Below are 17,347 nucleotides of genomic sequence, written 5' to 3'. Positions count from 1 at the left end.
GATTTGGGTGTGAAGTATGAGCAGTTTTGAGCAATCAGAAGATTTGTTATGAATTTTTAAGAATGCAAAATTTTGCATCGAAAATTGATTGACGTATAACTTCTGAACGGTTTATCCTACATGAAACGTATTTAGTAACTTTTGTCAGCCATGTCTGTAGATGATGTGTATCAATTTTGGTGACATACCTATGAACGGTCTAGGAGGAGTTGCGCCGTCTTCGTGGCCATGCATTTCACACAAAAGTGAAATTACCTCACTTCCTGTTGGGCGTGGCTAATGCATTGGCATTACATTTTTGTCCGGCTAAGTGAGATACATATGCGTACCAAATGGCATGCCACTACTACAAAGTACATGGCACCCAGGCACCTTAATGCGGGAGGCCAAAATCACAATGACTTAGGGGGCGCTATAGAGGCCCTGAGCCCCGACCAAGTTTGGGCTTCTGGTTCTGAGTAGCGGTGGCAATTCTCGGAACTGGTGCCAAATTTCGTGCGTTTTCGCCCATGGCAAGTGCCCCGAAAATGGCCCAACAGCGGAGAAAAATAAAGAAGAAGAAGAAGACGGAAGAAGAAGAAGAAGAAGACGGAAGAATAATAATAGTGAACTCTTACAAGAACAATAGGGCCTTCGCCCATAGGGCTCGGGCCCTAAAAATAGTGAACTCTTACAAGAACAATAGGGCCTTCGCCCTATAGGGCTCGGGCCCTAATAACGTAATTACGTCTACTTAGTATCGTTGAGAGGATAACACCCTCTTACTATAAGTTTGATACTTTCTACTGTGTTTACATGTGAGTAAATACACATACAATGTTCACATGTACCTTACTTAATTGAAGGAACCAAAGTACCACATTCTCTCGTCATTGAAAGACGAGAAGGCAGCAGCAATAGGGGTCAAGTCCATAGTGTCCACGATATCTTTATGTACATGTAGCAGTGTACAGTTGTTAAGTCGTTGTTCGGTCATCGAAGACCAAAGGTATGTCAACACCCTTTTCAAGGTGGACAAAGCTTTTACAGATGTTGCGGATGCTGCCGGGATGAAGGGACGCAGCAGGATTTAATAAGGGAAAACAAAGGCGCACAGCCGGCTGTTTATTCACACTACTCTTTTTCCTTCCTTGTAAATAGTCTAAGGACTCCCATCGTAACTTTTGGGAGGCACAGTCCCCCCAACATAACTTTAGGACCCCCTGCCCCCATCTTTGCCGCTGCCACTGCAGTATTATTATGATGTTACTCTTCATGTTCCTGATCCTGGTTTAGTGACACATAAACAGTAATAATGTGATGTTAAAAGTTGCATTGTTGGCTGTTAAACGTTTAGGCTCTCAAGATATTGTTGCCGACTGAAGTAATAAGTTTTGTTTTGCATTTTTCACTTTAAGTTAACATTCCATTTATCATAATAGTATGATTGAAAATATAATTTCTTTATATTAATCAAATGCTTGCTTTCTTATACTCTCCTAAATTATGTGCATAGGTCTCCCAATTCCATGAGTTCATGTTTGAGATAGTTTCTGTGAAACTGCAATTTTGGACAATTTTTGATATATTTTTTTTTACCTTGCCTTTGACCATAGCTTGTTCCTTTTTCCTTCAATCATGAAAATGATGTCCCCATACCCCCCCCCAAAAAAAAAAAAAAATAAAAACATAAAATGAGGTATTGCACATACTTCTGTGGTGAGGGATTCAAAAATTTATATTTTCAATATGGCTACCGACAGCCATCTTGGATTGGTAATTTTCGGCCTGTTCGCCCCGAACATCGATTTTGGCACACATCCCAAGTTGTTCATTGGGTTCAAATTAGCCTATAACAGTTGAGTTATCCTCTCCTAAACTATGTGCATACATATCTAACCCAGGTCCTCTACTAATAATGGAGAAATCCATCCATTTTTATAGACCCCTTGTGCATGACGTCACGGACACGTCATAATTTATCCTGGGGGACAACCAGACACAGTCTTTCCTGTAAGTAAGGCTTAACCTGTCTTAAATATAGTTCATTTTTGTGCTGTTTTTGGTTGTTCCAATTGTTTAAATAAAAAGGTACAATGTATTGCCATCTTCCTGGAACTATGCCTTGAACATCTGATTATGGCTTAAGAACTTGATTATGAGAAACACGATGATTTTTTGGGAAATGTTTGCCAGTGACGGGCAGCATGGTGGTGTAGTGGTTAGCGCTGTTGCCTCACAGCAAGAAGGCCCTGGGTTCGAGCCCAGCGGCTGACAAGGGCCTTTCTGTGTGGAGTTTGCATGTTCTCTTCGTGTCCGCGTGGGTTTCCTCCAGTTGCTCCAGTTTCCCCCACAGTCCAAAGACATGCAGGTTAGGTTAACTGGTGACTCTAAATTGACCGTAGGTGTGAATGTGTGTGTGAATGGTTGTCTGTGTCTATGTGTCAGCCCTGTGATGACCTGGCGACTTGTCCAGGGTGTACCCCGCCTTTCACCCGTAGTCAGCGGGGATAGGCTCCAGCTTGCCTGTGACCCTGTAGGACAGGATAAAAAGGCTAGAGATAATGGATGGATGGATTTGCCAGTGACACTAAGGACGGTTTGGAGTTGCTGGAGGATGGGGGTGAGGACCAGCCTGTATCTGCGCTGGGCACAGAGGGAGCTCCTAGAATGTATAACTGTTGTATAGCTATTATTTATAACTGTTGCATAATTTATCAAAATGTAGCAGATTTAATATGAGCTTTAAAATGCATGTTATCCTCTCGGGGACTTTCCATAGGACTGCCATGTATTAATGCTCTCGCGAGATCTGTGTGTGTGAGTTGGAATGGTGGGAAAAGTGTTCTAATAAACGGATGTAGATCTGTGTCTCCCTCCGAACGTGTGTCTCCTCAGTTATTACAAAACTCTGTTTATAAGATAAGTACCAACGCTCGGTTACATTGGTGGCAGCGGTGTAGGTTGAATTTGTTTTACGAACGGTTATTTTGTAATAGTCGTTTCTTTTACCAGTTTTTGTATACCGCTGTTAACTATCCGTGCCTAGCTTTGCATGTACGGCTTCCTCTGCTAATTCAGACCTAAGCGTGGAGTAGTTAGTGGACAATTCGAAATGTATTTCAAAGAGGAAGAGAATTTGGATGCATTTCCCTTTCGTCAGGGGAAGGATTATCACGTTGCTCGAGTGAAGATTGACCTCCCACCTCCGTTTTGTGGTGAAGACGACAAACAAAGTTTTCTCTGCTGGGCACGTCAATTTGAGGTAGCAGTGCGCGCTCTCACCGAGCGGGGCAATGAAAGAGACTATCAATACGAACTTGTAAGGATTCTGCCAACCCGTTTGAGCAAAGCTGCATTCCTGTTGTGGGATAATCTGCCCGCGACAGTGCAGAGCGATTACAGTGCAGTGAAAGAGAGACTCAAAGAAGCCTTTGGTCGTAAGCAGTTTTTGAACCGTTTCAGGACCGACCTGTCGGCTCGCCCACGCGCTCCTCACGAGAGCCTCGTTGTTTATGCTGCTGAGATCAGCCGTCTCGTTTCGGAGGCTTTCCCAGACTATGGCGAGAATGCGACTAGAGAGGAGAAATTCCGCCGTTTCCTTGGCGGTCTCGATTCTGAACTTAAACTCAAGTGTCATGAACAAGGTGCCACAGACATGGAGGAGGCGTTGGTGATTGCTGAGCGTTGTGAGAACGCCAGAGAGGCAGTCAAGCAGGACTTTGCCTCCAAAGTCACAGCAGCTGGCAGCGCAGTAGGGCATATCGCCTCTGTTCATTCTGTGACTGATTATGAAGGGCTTCACAGGGCGGTACACAGCCTGACGGAGGAGCTTAGGGAGATGAGAGTCGACATGAAAAGGATGGCAGAGGAGAATCAACGGCTGCGGACGAGGACGAGTCCAGGGGGGTGGCGTGGCTCTTCTTCACCAGGGAGGATGTCATGCCGTTGCACCTGTGGAGGCTATGGATGCCAGTCGCAGGTGTCACATGAGCCTCAATATAGCCGTTCGCCTGACAGAAGATTCCCGTCACCTGGCAGAGACCGGGGCCAGTTCACACCATCCCGCAGTCGGAGCCCTGGTGCTACCTGGTCACCAAGAGGACGCAGCCCCAACCCGGGTCGACGCATGCAATATGAGGACGACGCTCACAGGAGACGGGGTGTGCGCTTCATCTCCCCACACAGCGACCACCAGTCCAGCCATCAGGGAAACGGGGTGTAGCTGATGTTGCGGGCCGAACGCCAGCTGCCCTTTCCTTGGGCCCTTCAACCACTACCTGTGGCAGCACCCCTGTAATGTATGACTCTGTGAACAGCACTGAAGGTGAGATCCCTGTATCCTATGTTAATGGTGTGATTGAAGGCACAGTAGTCCCTGTGTTGTTAGACTCTGGGTCAAGTGTGTCTCTTATTAGTGCTGACTTCCGCACGTCTGTACCTGCACTTCGTAACCGTCCCCTGAAGAAAGACTATGTCAGTGCCCGTGCAGTGAATGGACAAATGTTGGACACTTTGGGTACTATATCTGTTGTTTTGTGGTTGGGGACAGCATCATGGCAGCACACTTTTCATGTAATTAGGGGAACTACACAAGCTGTGCTTTTAGGTTGGGATTTCATGCTGAAAACCAATGCTCTTTTGGACCTCCCGTACGGCAGGGTTCAACTGCAGGGCTCTACCATCCCCTTACTTACGAGAAACGACCTAACCCCTGTATGCTGTAATGTCACCATAGCCAACACTATGACTTTCCCCCCACTTAGTGAAATTATTGTGCCTGTTAATGTCCTTCCACCTACATCATCCGAGGCCTATTCGTGTAATTTTGTCGGCTATTTAGAGCCCAATATCCCTGATAGCTCTAGCCTAGTGGTAGCACACACAGTTACATCAGTGAAAAATGGGATGACTTGTGCTTGGGTCTTGAACCCCACTAAAGGTGATGTTGTTTTACAACAAGGCACTCATCTAGGGGAGATCTACTCTGTCGACGAGGCAGACATATATGCACTACCACACGTTGTGGCCACGGTGGCTGCTAATGACCCCTCTTTTTCTGATTTGACCCCCCCTGTGTCGCTAGCCGATTCGCCTGTCTCACCATCACAGAAAGCGGCTCTGTCTGCATTGCTCCTACGGTATAGGGATGTTTTTTCTTCCAATGATAGGAACGTCGGCAAGTGTACGCTTGTGCAACACCGTATCCATACAGGGAATCACCCACCAATTAAACAACGGGCCTACCGCACCACTCCTGAAAAAAGGGCCGAGATTGAGAAACAAGTGGCTGACCTGCTAGCTGATGGTGTAATTGAGGAGAGCTGCAGCCCCTGGGCCTCTCCGGTCGTTTTAGTCAAAAAGAAAAATGGTCAGTGGAGATTCTGTGTTGATTACAGGCGTCTTAACAGTGTGACTGTGAAAGATTGCCACCCTCTGCCGCGGGTGGACGACACACTGGATGCACTAGCTGGCGCCGTGTGGTTCAGCACGTTGGACTTTTCAAACGGGTTCTGGCAGGTCGAGGTCGCTGAGCAGGACCATGAAAAAACGGCATTCACTACAGGTAGGGGTCTTTACCAATGGCGTTCTATGCCAATGGGTTTATCTAACTCACCTGCCATGTACCAAAGGATGATGGAGTTAGTTCTGAGGGGTTTGCCTTGGAATATTTGCATGGTTTACCTAGATGATGTCCTTCTGTATAGTAACACATTCGAACAGCACCTCTCCAGCTTAAGGGAAGTACTTGCTAGGATTGAGGCCGCTGGTCTTAAGTTAAATCCGTCCAAGTGTCACCTTGCCAGAAATCATGTAATTTTCCTAGGCCATGTAATTTCCCAGCAGGGTCTCCAGCCCGATCCAAAAAACACAGATAAGGTCAAGAATTGGCCTGCCCCTCAGTCCACGTCAGAAGTCCGGGCATTTGTGGGTTTATGCTCATACTATAGGCGCTTTGTACGCAATTTTGCCAAACACGCTGCTCCCCTGAATCACTTAATGGGTAAAAACGTGCCTTTTCAATGGACTGTGGACTGTGAAGCGTCGTTTCGTTACCTTAAAGACGTGCTATCCTCTGCTCCCATCGTGACCCTCCCAGACTTCAGTATGCCCTTCAGGGTGTTCACTGACGCCTCTAGGGAGGCTGTAGGTGCTGTTCTGGCTCAGATAAAGGAAGGGGTGGAGCATGTGGTGGCTTACGCCAGCCAGACTCTGAGCCAAACACAGCGGAGATGGTCAACATTTGACCGCGAGCTGTGGGCAGTTGTATGGGCTGTTCGCGAATTCCGGCATTACATTGGGCTTAGGCCTTTTACCATTGTCACTGACCATCGTCCTCTGTTGGGCCTGCGACGCATGGCGCTTGGTGATGACCCAACTGGCCGACGGGGTAGATGGATTTTGGAGCTAGACCCCCTTAACTGGGACATAGTGTATAAGGATGGTCAACGTCACATGAATGCTGACGCTCTCTCCCGACGCCTGGAGAGAGACAGCCGAGCTGATTGTGAAATACACCCACCTGACACCACAGGAGGGGTTAAAGCCGTTCACCAGCTAATAGACAGTACCACACCCTCCCCTGAGCAGCCTCAGACAGTAGCCTGCGGGTCATTAGGAGCATCTACTGGTGACCCAAGGCCTATTCAGCCACTGTTTTTCACCTTGGACCATGACCTGGCGGATGTTAAAGCTCATCAGGAGGCAGATGCGGATATTCAGATTGTTTGCAGCTGGCTAAAATCATCACGAAAGCCGTCTAGGGCGCAGTTGAGGGGGGCCTCTATTAATGTAAGGAAACTGTGGGCAGAGTTTGATCGCCTGCTCATGCGAGATGGACTGTTGTGTTGGTCTGTTGTCTCCCCCTGCAGTGGTGAGAGGCTCCATCAGATTGTGGTCCCCTCTTCACTGGTACCTGACCTCCTGAAGCAGCTGCATGGAAGCCCCGCGTCAGCCCACTTTGCGGTGGAGCGTGTGTGGGAACGAGCACGTCAGACTTGCTATTGGCCATCCATGTTCAGAGACATAAAGAAATGGTGTGAGCAGTGCAAGGCATGCCAGACGCGTCGGTCCCCAGTGCCATCTCATTGTGCTCCGCTGGGAGGCTCTGGTGCGACTCGTCCTTTTGAGAGAGTGGCGGCCGACATTGTTGAGTTGCCAGTGACTAGCAGAGGAAATAGGTATGTACTGATAGTCGAGGACTATTTTACGAAGTTTGTTAATCTCTATCCCCTACCTAATCAGACAGCACAAACAGTGGCACGGTGCCTCTTTGAAGATTATGTACTGGTACACGGTGTACCTGAGCGCTTGCACAGCGATCAGGGACGGCAGTTTGAGGCGGATGTTGTGCAGGGTCTTTGTCGTCTCTCTCTCATCTCTCATTATCTCTAGCCGCTTTATCCTTCTACAGGGTCGCAGGCAAGCTGGAGCCTATCCCAGCTGACTACGGGCGAAAGGCGGGGTACACCCTGGACAAGTCGCCAGGTCATCACAGGGCTGACACATAGACACAGACAACCATTCACACTCACACCTACGGTCAATTTAGAGTCACCAGTTAACCTAACCTGCATGTCTTTGGACTGTGGGGGAAACCGGAGCACCCGGAGGAAACCCACGCGGACAACATGCAAACTCCACACAGAAAGGCCCTCGCCGGCCCCGGGGCTCGAACCCAGGACCTTCTTGCTGTGAGGCAACAGCGCTAACCACTACACCACCGTGCCGCCCCGTCTTTGTCGTCTGTTAAAGATAACAAAAACGCGCACTACTCCCTACCATCCGCAATCGGATGGGATGGTTGAGCGCTTTAACAGAACTTTGATTGATCAACTGGCTAAAACATTACTGGACTGTGGGGGTGACTGGGACGATTATGTGAAACAGGTGGCCTTTGCGTACAATACCTCAGTTCATGCTAGTACACATTACACTCCTTACTTTCTTACCCATGGGCGCGAAGCCAGAGTCCCAGTAGACGTACTGATACCTACCCATGTTATTGAGTCGCAGAGTCCTGAGTCTCACACAGAGTTTGCCTCCTCTTTACAAACAAAACTGGACGTTGCTTTCAGTAGAGCCAGAATGCGTAGTGCTGAAGCTCATGAGCGCCAGAAGCTTTACCATGATGAGAGGGCAAGGCACAAACCCTATGGAGTAGGTGCTATGGTGTGGCTTGACAACCCGGTTGAAAGTCGCATGAAACTAGCCCCTCACTGGAAAGGGCCTTATCAGGTCTTGCAGGTGATGGACTCAGGTGAGGTTCCCGGCCTCACTTACCGCATCTCCAACCCCTTCAATAGTGATGAGCGGCAACAGGTCGTGCATTATAACAGACTGAGACCTTATACATTACCAGTTCAATTGCCCCCTCAGCCATTGACATTAGACTCTTCCTTGTCCCCCATCCCTGGTTCTCCTGTGTTACCAGATGCTGGCCTGGATGACCTGCCGGCTTCTGCTGAGTTGCCTTGTTCTGCAGAGGCCACTGTGTCGCCTGGACCGGTCAGTAGCAGGGCAGGTAGGGTGCTTAGAGCGCCTGGTCATTTGAGTGATTTTGTTGTTTACTGATTGTGCATTTGTGACAAGTTGTTCCGTGATCTTGTCGGGAAAAAAAATGTTGACACAAAAACAAACAAACAAAAAAACAGGATGTGCAATGTTGCTATATTGTATTCCCTATGCAATGGGTCTAGGCTGGTGTTTAGCCGGCATTGTCTCTGTTTAGTGTGCTTTTTTTCATATCTCATGCTGTGTTGTTTTTTTTTTTTCATTTCATGCATTCCCTCCTTGTTTTGTGTCTTGTTTTGTTATAAACGGGACGTTTATTCTCGTTGGGGGGGACGTATGTAGCAGATTTAATATGAGCTTTAAAATGCATGTTATCCCCTCGGGGACTTTCCATAGGACTGCCATGTATTAATGCTCTCGCGAGATCTGTGTGTGAGAGTTGGAATGGTGGGAAAAGTGTTCTAATAAACGGATGTAGATCTGTGTCTCCCTCCGAACGTGTGTCTCCTCAGTTATTACAAAACTCTGTTTATAAGATAAGTACCAACGCTCGGTTACAAAAATATAAAATTTGGTGTTTTATAATTGTTTTTATTTCATTATACACAATATTTTTTCTTATTCTGGATACTTAGTTGATATTTCTTCGTCTTGTTTGCTACAGTAAACTAATGACTTCTTGTTTTGGGGTATTCAATAAGTTCCAAATCCTCAATTTTAGCGTTTGAAAATCATGGATCTGGCAACACCGACTCCGACACGAGGATTGGTCCGGTCCAGACTCTCCCACTTCAGATCCCAATAAAAATAGGCCGACGTTAAAAATGTACGCGAGTCAAAATCAGTGGAAATCAATCCTTTATCATAAATGGTCGCCTAAAATAAACGGTTAAAACCCTGCGAATAAAACATGTTCGGCACGAGGAACATCTTAGTTTAAAAATAAAAATAAACAAACTATAAATAAATAAACTTCACGACAGGGAATTAATTTCGCTTTTAGAATTAAAATGATAATATGCATTTTCAGTTAGAGTAGAAGATCATTACCTTTTTATGTGGCGTATAGCTTGCCTGTTTTAGATTCATAAGCCTTAGTGTATGTGATTGCTTCATAGCAGAGTGGCGCAGCGGAAGCGTGCTGGGCCCATAACCCAGAGGTCGATGGATCGAAACCATCCTCTGCTAACTTTCTTATTTCTCCCTCTTAAAAAAATTTATTTTGTGTAAAATGTATATTATGACTGAAAAAGTGCTTTATCGCGTTAGCTAACCAGGTTACTTCAGTCAAGTAACTTAGATAGCTAGCTAACTAACACTACAGCTAGCAGAAGACATACAGGCCCTATACGGGTGTGTATAGCTGTACATCTCATTATCTCTAGCCGCTTTATCCTGTTCTACAGGGTCGCAGGCAAGCTGGAGCCTATCCCAGCTGACTACGGGCGAAAGGTGGGGTACACCCTGGACAAGTCGCCAGGTCATCACAGGGCTGACACATAGACACAGACAACCATTCACACTCACATTCACACCTACGGTCAATTTAGAGTCACCAGTTAACCTAACCTGCATGTCTTTGGACTGTGGGGGAAACCGGAGCACCCGGAGGAAACCCACGCGGACACGGGGAGAACATGCAAACTCTGCACAGAAAGGCCCTTGCCGGCCACTGGGCTCAAACCCGTACCTTCTTGCTGTGAGGCGACAGCGCTAACCACTACACCACCGTGCCGCCCCATAGCTATACATGTACTTGTTTAATAAACTGTTAATTGGTCCGAAAACACTTATCGGCAAGTTTAAGCTGAGATAAATCCTGACAGATCAGTGACATTACTCTTTAGATTTTTCTGATACTGGTTTTTCATGTCTTGGCGGGTCAGCTGGTTTGGATATCATTTTGCGGGCCTGAACCACCAGATCCGGGTCACTAGGGTGGTCTGGATTTTGTGTTTCCAGGGACTTACACATGTGACCCTAGCATAATTTAAAATTTAGAGTATTTTTGATTTTTAAGGGTTTTTGTTCTCCAAAAATTTAACAGTGTCAAAATTTGATAATTGTTCTTTGGAGCTTGAAAATTCTGTTTTGTTTTGTTTTTTAAATTCCATTTTCCATACAGTCCTAACTGTTTCTGATTTGGGGTCATAAATGATGTATTTTTATACCAAAAATGTTTGGTTAATATAAAAAAGGTTGCTTTATTGGAGTTATAAGGAATAAACTTTGTATTTGTACCACAACAAACTGATACGAATGAGGAAGAACCTTTTTTTTTTAACCAACTTAGTTGGAGGTGTGTGTACAACTCTCACTGTATGTACCAACTCTCACTGTATGAAGGAAGGAGCAGGATCTCTCTCTCTTTCTCTCCCTATCCAACTTCATGTAGTGCTATGTAGCCACATAGCACTACATGAAGTTGGATAGGGAGAGAAAGAGAGAGAGATCCTGCTCCTTCCTTCAGACAGCTGAGACCTGATGTTTGGGTTATAGAGGCTTTGCATTGTCACGTGACCCCATAGCGATGGTAACTAGGGCACCATGACGGGGCATACTTCAGTGCTTCATTTCAGCCGAGTTAGTTGTTATTGATCGGGGTGGGTCTCCCAAAGGCCTCTTAACGTTAAGAGCATCTTAACTAGGAGAGAGAGAGAGTGTTCATTGTGCTGCTTACTCTACCATTTAACGATGATCTTTGTGCTGCGATGCTTTTGGGAAACTCAGCCCAGTATGGGAAGGTTTTGCTGTGTTTTTCAATGCGCAAATCGTTTTAAACAAAACAAAGACATCAGGTTTTATTTAAATGACCAAAAGTAATTCATTACTGGGAGGAAAACTACATAAATTTCTTAAAATAGAAGGGAAAAATGGGGGAAAAAACATTCAGCGGGACTCGGTGTCGAACGAAGAGGTCAAAAACCCTACAGTATGCTCACTTCATTTCCATGAAAGTAAGAATTAAAAAAATTATTTCACAACTGCAGCGCGGTGCTCATTCTTATACAGTGAAGTGAACATGAGCTTCAACACAGCAGCTCTGCACAGCCTCATCTTCACCGGGACTGAAAAAGTGCATCTTTTTAAAAAGGGTGATCTTTCAGAGCATGCTATGCACAAGCTTGCGACCCAGTCATTATGGGAAACACCTGATGATGATTTTAGTGCGGTCAGAACATGCATACATATGAGGACACAGAGGCTTTGTGAAGTATTGTCATTATCACTGTCACATTTGTTTTGAGCCATGTTCATGACTCTGCTTTCGATTTCTTTTGTGGAAATATCACACCTGCTAACTGCATTTAGACCCGTCTACTTTCACACACCTGACAGAAGATTTCACGAAGTCTCTGTGAAAACAGTGTCCTGATTGCACTCAAATCAGTATTCGATGTTTCCCATAATGACTGGCTCCGAAGGATCCCTGAATGTAAATGTATACATTATTTTCATGAACAGTTATACATTAAATCATCATCAAGAAATATGACTAAATGCATGTCACAATTAAATTTTAAAACAACCATAACTTTAATCTTGGAATATTTGAAGAGTATTTTAAAAGCACATACAGTGGTATGCAAAAGTTTGGGCACCCCTGGTCAAAATTGCTGTTACTGTGAACAGTTAAGCAAGTTGAAGATGAAATGATCTCCAAAAGGCATGAAGTTAAAGATGACTCATTCCCTTTATATTTTAAGCAAAAACAATTTTTTTGATTTTCATCTTTTATATTTTCAAAATGACAAAAAAGGAAAAGGGCCCGAAGCAAAAGTTTGGGCACCCTGCATGGTTAGTACCTAGTAACACCCCCTTTGGCAAGTATCACAGCTTGTAAACACTTTTTGTAGCCAGCTAATAATCTTTCAGTTCTTACCTGGGGGATTTTCACACATTCATCTCATCTCATTATCTCTAGCGGCTTTATCCTGTTCTACAGGGTCGCAGGTGAGCTGGAGCCTATCCCAGCTGACTACGGGTGAAAGGCAGGGTACACCCTGGACAAGTCGTCAGGTCATCACAGGGCTGACACATAGACACAGACAACCATTCACACTCACATTCACACCTACGGTCAATTTAGAGTCACCAGTTAACCTAACCTGCATGTCTTTGGACTGTGGGGGAAACCGGAGCACCCGGAGGAAACCCACGCGGACACGGGGAGAACATGCAAACTCCACACAGAAAGGCCCTTGCTGGCCACTGGGCTCGAACCTGGACCTTCTTGCTGTGAGGCGACAGTGCTAACCACTACACCACCGTGCCGCCCCAATTTTAAGATTTAAATGAGAAAAAAATATCTAGAGATACATAGAGAAACAACTACGGTCAATTTAGAGCCACCAGTTAGCCTAACCTGCATGTCTTTGGATTGTTTCCCGGAGGAAACCCGCTCAGAGACAGGGAGAACATGCAAACTCCACACAGAAAGGCCCTTGCCAGCCACTGCACTTGAACCCAGGACCTTCTTGCTGTGAGGAGACAGTGCTAACCACTACACCACCGTGCCTCCCCATGTGAGTTGAATATGAATCGAAATTTAGTTTACAGTACATCTAAGTAACATGTGTTTTGCCTATTTAATGTCACTCTAGTTACTTGCTCATTTATAATTCCTGTTTATTTACAGAAAATACTGGTAAAACCTGTAAAAGTATTTTATAGTAAAATGGCTGTAGTTATAGAAAAATGCTGATATACACAGGGAACAGCAATATTCACTATCTCTGGCAAACACAGCTGCCAGCATTTTACCATAAAATACACTAAAATTATAATGTACAGTAATATCACATACTTAATGGTAATATAATAAAAGCAAACAGTTTGCTGTTAATCTGTGAATGTAAAAGGTTTGGCTGTTAATTTTTCAGCAAAAGTCTGTCCTTTGACAGTGGTATAACAAAAAAAAAAAATCCAAATGTGCAAAATATTTTGATAAATTCAGAAATGATGTAGAAAGGAAATGGAAACTGGTTATCTAAACCAACCTGAACTCAGTTTCTTCCTCGTGGTGCATTTGTTCATAAGTTTCACTGTAAATTAATAAATTGGCCAACTTGCTGCACTCAACTGTGGAAATCAACTCTAAACAGCAAAACTGCACCTTGAGATTCACCTGTTATTTACCCATTTATTTATTGTTTATTTGGCATAACACCACAGATTATATAGATTGAACAGGTTCAGACTGTTGGCTGGAGTGTATTTGCTTGCGAGAAGAAATCAGTGGAATTACTTCTGAACACCTGAAGGTTTCAGCTGAAGGTTTATTTCTGATCCATTATAATTACATGCAAAACCAATGAGAAATGCTTACAGTGTGTTATAAGAAAAGACACTTCAGACATGAGTGTTCAGCAAAAAGGTAATTTATTGATCATTTCAAAGCAAAAAAGTCTGATTGGACAAAAAAAAAGTTTGCATTATTATTTTTTGCATTTAGTATAAATACAGGCGATTAGAGAAAATCGCACGCACTGATTGGTCGAGCAATTCGGACAATTTCTCGACAATCACCTCGAGTGACTCGGCAAAATGGCGGCCAGTCACTTCATTACCATTAGCAAGGAAGAATTACAAATTATGAAATAAACTACTGTTCCTAAAAGCACTAAAGATGCTATGAAGTTTGGTCTAAAACTATTCAAAGGTAAGGTGGAATTCTGATTTATTTTATCTCTTTCAAAACAAAGTAATTTATGTGACTTGACATAGATGACAAATCTGCACCACACCTTGTAATAACATTTGAATGGCACTAATGAAAATAGAATTTTTTTAATTTAAATAATTACCTGTGCATTTATATTAAAATAATAATTATCCACCTCAGACTCAGTGAATATCGATGAATAATAGCTGAGACGAAGTTGAGGGAGCAGTACGGGCAGTAACGATGGTTAAAGTGCATATCCTGGACCAATTTCTTTTTTTTTTATATGAAAGAATGTCCCTTTACACACTCATCCAGAAGGGTCATTTTGCACAAGGCCATCTGTCTACAGCAGAAAAAAAAGAAAATAACAAAACGCGTCTGGAAAAATCCCAAGGGAGTCTGGAGCCAGATTCATGACGTCACCTGCGGAAGCGCCAGCAGGCTGCGCGAGCTTGCACGGTTTCAGTGCACAGCCTGTGTAGCCCAAATTTAGCAGCTTGCGATTTTGCATTGAAATATGGAATTGTCACCTAAGCGCAATGTTACTTCACCTTTGGATGAAGAATATAAGAATTATTTCTTACCCTGGCAACAGTCAACTTGTGAATCGCCTTTTTTCTTGGTCTTTTTCTCGGCTCTGTTTTGGTCCTTGGCTTCCGGGTGCCTCGCCCGAAGTGCTCCCATTTCTCTCATTGTCCGGTCTTTTGGAAAATGATGAGTACTAATCCCATCAAGATTGGTGTTGCTACACCCTCCTACGATACATCTGTTAACCATTTTAATAATTACGCGATAACGTTGAAGAAATTTGCAGAAAACCACCAGGTCGTTTTCTCATAAACAAACCAGCGCTGACGTAGGATTCAGAAGGAGGCGTCCCGCACGTGACGTCACGAAAATCAATGTTTCCCGGGAAATCCAAATGCCAAGTTTTTTCAGAGGCGGACCAATTCGCCTCAAATGGTTTGATTTCAACTGAATTTTTCTGGTATTGCGCAAGGTAAAAAAATTGCACAAAATGCAAAAATGTGACAGATATTTGACCAAACTTTAATATAAAATAGGAGAATTACATTGATCTTGCTCCTGAATTTACCCGTGATATGCACTTTAATATTAACGCACTCGTTCGAATACTGTATATTGTTTCTATAGTAACAGCTCATACACAGGGACTTGTACGGTGGGCATAATCTGAGACTATAAATAAACGGATGTTTGTTTAACAAAATTATAATAAATCACCGATATAATGTTTTTTGTTAGCAGACATTAATTTAAGATTTATGGAAGATAATTAAAACGTGCGCTGTGTTATAAGTTAAACATTGCTATTATTGGCAAATCGCTGTCGTATAAGTGGAATAACACACTCCAGTCCATGGAGGGCGGTGGGGGCGTGCGCTATTTTTATAGAACAATTTTGTAAAATTGTCTGTAGTGTGTTATTCCTTAATCTTCACCTTTTTAACCTTAAAAACTTATTAATCAAACATTGAATATACACATGTACATATTTACATAAAAACATAAAATATCCTGTACTTTAACACTATTATGTACATATGTTTGCTATTAATTTATAACTTTCATTACACTAAAGCATGTTATAATAATATTCTACTGTAAAACACCTGTACTTTTAACAGTAACTACACATATAAACCTACAAAATGATTTTAATTGCTGTAACTGCTTTATAAAAAATAATAAATAAATTATTAACTAATAATTAATAGTTTATTAAATAACTATTTATCAAATAATTTATTTTGTAATGAATTATTATTATTCAAAAAGAAGGCATAACGGTGATTGTCACTGCACCTCATTGTTTAAAGAGGTGAAATAGCTACCACAAATTAATCCAGAAAAAAAAGAAAGGAAAAGTCTATTAATGGGGTCTGGGGTAAAATACTTGGCACACGTTAAAAAATGAACATGTGGTGATGACTGAGGTGTTGAGGGTTACAGCGTGTTCATAAATAATGGAAAAAGCTGGGTTGGGATTGGCCTCCTGATGAAGCCTCCTCAGGCTATTCATGAGGATTCAAATGCGGCCTTCTACAAGGAGGGGCTTCATCATCGTTGTGTGTTTCATCTGTTCTCCTCTTCCTTATCCCCTTGCATTGGATGGGAATCATCATATAGCGGCACAGGCTCAATGAGGAAGGGTTACCTAAGGGGGTTGGGGTTGTCAAGGGGGACAGGTTCAATAAAGGAGTTGGGGTCCTCAAACAGGACGGCTTCAATAAGGGGGTTGCAGTCCTCCACGGGGACGGGTTACCTGAGAGGATTGGAGTCCTCCAGGTGGACGGGTTACCTAAGGATTTTGGGATCCTCAAAGGGGACGGCTTCAGTAAGGGGGTCAGGGTCCTTAAAGCAGGCCGGTTACCTGAGGGTGTCGGGGTCCTCAAAGCAGGCCGGTTACCTGAGGGGGTCGGGGTCCTCAAAGGGGGCGGGTTACCTGAGGGGGTCAGGGTCCTCAAAGGGGGCGGGTTACCTGAGGGGATCGGGGTCCTCAAAGGGGGCCGGTTATGTAAGGGGGTTGAGGTGCTCAAAGAGGATGGGTTACCTAAAGGGGTAGGGGTCCTCAAAGGGGACGGGTTACATAAAGGAGAAGGTATCCTCAAAGGGGACGGGCTCCTCAAAGGGAACGGCTCCTGTGAGGGGGACGGACTCTGTAAGGGGGATGGGGTCCTCAAAGGGGATGGGCTCTGTAAGGGAGACGGACTCCTCAATGAGGTTGGGTTCCATAAGGGGGACGGGCTGCTCAAAGGGGACGGGTCCCATACAGGAGACGGGGTCCTCAAAGGGATCGGGTCCCTCAAAGGGGATGGGGTCCTCAATGCGGCTGGAGTTCATAGGCAAGGCAAGTTTATTTATATAGCACATTTCATACATAGTGGCCATTCAATGTGCTTTACAGAAGTAAAAGCAAAACAGTAAACAATAGAAAATAAAATTACATAAAATAAATGGGGAAGAAGAGAGAAAAATAATAAGAATTAAACAATAGTAGAAATAAAATAATAAAATGAAGTAAAAGTTCAATAAAATAAATAAACAGCAGAATAAAATAGAATAAAAGTTAAGTAAAGTTTAAAACATGCAGAGACTGTAAAAGTTAAGAAAGTTTAAAACATGTAAAGATGATATTAATCAGTTAGCAGAAAGCATCTGAAA

The 17,347-nt window shown here is 43.9% G+C and overlaps 1 protein-coding gene and 1 non-coding gene across 4 annotated transcripts in view; both read left to right on the top strand.

Annotated features, from left to right (window-relative positions):
* Positions 1–17,347, top strand: part of phax (phosphorylated adaptor for RNA export) — a 50,382-nt gene that overhangs the window by 13,424 nt on the left and 19,611 nt on the right. For 2 of the 3 annotated variants that reach the window (XM_060908669.1, XM_060908670.1), the window contains exon 2: positions 8,414–8,503. In XM_060908669.1, coding sequence (XP_060764652.1) covers positions 8,414–8,503 — 90 coding nt within the window. Of the gene's footprint in view, positions 1–8,413; positions 8,504–12,893; positions 13,020–17,347 lie in introns of those variants that run through there. The other variant, XM_060908671.1, reaches the window with a different exon arrangement.
* Positions 9,610–9,681, top strand: trnam-cau (transfer RNA methionine (anticodon CAU)). Its single transcript has one exon. It is a non-coding gene; the product is annotated as a tRNA-Met (tRNA).

This window comes from Neoarius graeffei, chromosome 25 (genome assembly GCF_027579695.1).
Source record: "Neoarius graeffei isolate fNeoGra1 chromosome 25, fNeoGra1.pri, whole genome shotgun sequence".
Lineage (NCBI taxonomy): Eukaryota > Metazoa > Chordata > Actinopteri > Siluriformes > Ariidae > Neoarius > Neoarius graeffei.
The sequence above is the reverse complement of the archived record's forward strand: the minus strand, read 5'-3'. Positions and strand labels throughout refer to the sequence as shown.